This window comes from Papio anubis, unplaced genomic scaffold (genome assembly GCF_008728515.1).
Source record: "Papio anubis isolate 15944 unplaced genomic scaffold, Panubis1.0 scaffold7845, whole genome shotgun sequence".
Taxonomy (NCBI): domain Eukaryota; kingdom Metazoa; phylum Chordata; class Mammalia; order Primates; family Cercopithecidae; genus Papio; species Papio anubis.
This window is the reverse complement of record NW_022168072.1, coordinates 1-1,192: the sequence shown is the minus strand read 5'-3', so window position 1 is coordinate 1,192 and position 1,192 is coordinate 1. Positions and strand designations below refer to the sequence as shown.

Genomic DNA, 1,192 nt, shown 5'->3' with positions numbered 1-1,192 from the left:
CTCCAGCTTCTCCATGACTTACTTGAAAATGCCACCTGAGGGCAGGTCGCTGCCGAGATATGACCCCATTATTTTGGCTCCAGAGCGGCTTTATGGACCACCGGGAGGAGATGGCGGACCTGAGTGAGCTGGTGGAGAAACCCGAACTTCCATTCACCGAATACTGGGGAGAGAGATGCCATCAGTGAGTGGGAGGCCAGGGCAGGGCAGGGGGAGCTTCAGGGCCTTCGGAGGATCCCCAGCATCTGAGCCCTGTCCTCCCGCAGGAATGTTCATCAGCTTATAACAGAGGCAGGGGGCAGTGCCGAGGATGCAGCAATGGGAGGAGGACATCATCAGGCTGGTCCAGCACAGGGAGGAGATGAAGGTAGTGTGTGCAACATCTCTGCGGGGGTGGGGGTGGGCGTGAGGGTGGGCGCCGGCAGCGGTGTGAAAGCTGAGCACCCCTCCCTCCAGGTGAAGCTGCTGGCGCTGCAGGAGATGCTGTTATGGTTGGCAGCGACTACAACAACAAGCACAGCAAACTCCTGACCTCTTCCCAGAACCCAGCTCATGAGCCCGGTCCAGGAGCCCCAGACCCCCAGGAGCTTGGGGCTGCCCACAAGCATGGTAGTGAGTAGAGCCCTCAGGCGGGGCGGGCAGGCAGGAGCAGGGGGTGCTGGCACTGCGCTCAGATCCCCGCCTCCCTCTCTCCAAAGATCTTTGTGAGGTGAGCCTCACCGTCAGCGCCGAGACTGGGCAAGGAGAGGCCAGGGAGGGGTCTCCCCACGACAACCCTACTGCACAGCCCATCGCGCAGGACCACCAGGAGCACCCAGGCTTGGGCAGCAACCTCTGCATGCCGTTCTTTTGCTGGACTTGGCTGCGGAGAAGGAGATAAACATCACCGTCATCAAAGAGCTGATCAAGACATTTTTTAAAAAGAAAGTTATAGGGTTAATCTCCTACACCATTTACTTCATTCGAATGTTAGAACTATTCATGTTTATTTGTGTTTCTAATTTATAGTTTAAGTTTATTTGTAAAAAGTTAAAAGAGATTGGGTCTCTGTGGCCTTCACTGAGGTTCACTCTGGCATCCTTTAGCATTTTCTTTTTTAATTTCTTAATTGTAGGTCATTAGCATGTATATCGAGTTCGCCCTTACGTGGTGGGAGTTCAAACACCCAAAGACCCACTATTTGCACAAAACT

General features: G+C 54.2%; 1 protein-coding gene across 1 annotated transcript; it reads left to right on the top strand.

Moving 5' to 3' along the window:
* The first annotated feature begins 23 nt into the window (after positions 1–23).
* LOC116273508 (putative golgin subfamily A member 8D) lies at positions 24–1,039 on the top strand. Its single transcript, XM_031662595.1, has 4 exons — positions 24–184; positions 267–367; positions 457–609; positions 699–1,039. The coding sequence occupies exons 1-4, from the start codon at positions 60–62 to the stop codon at positions 878–880; spliced, it is 561 nt and encodes a 186-aa protein (XP_031518455.1). The 5' UTR covers positions 24–59; the 3' UTR covers positions 881–1,039.
* Positions 1,040–1,192: the final 153 nt, after the last annotated feature.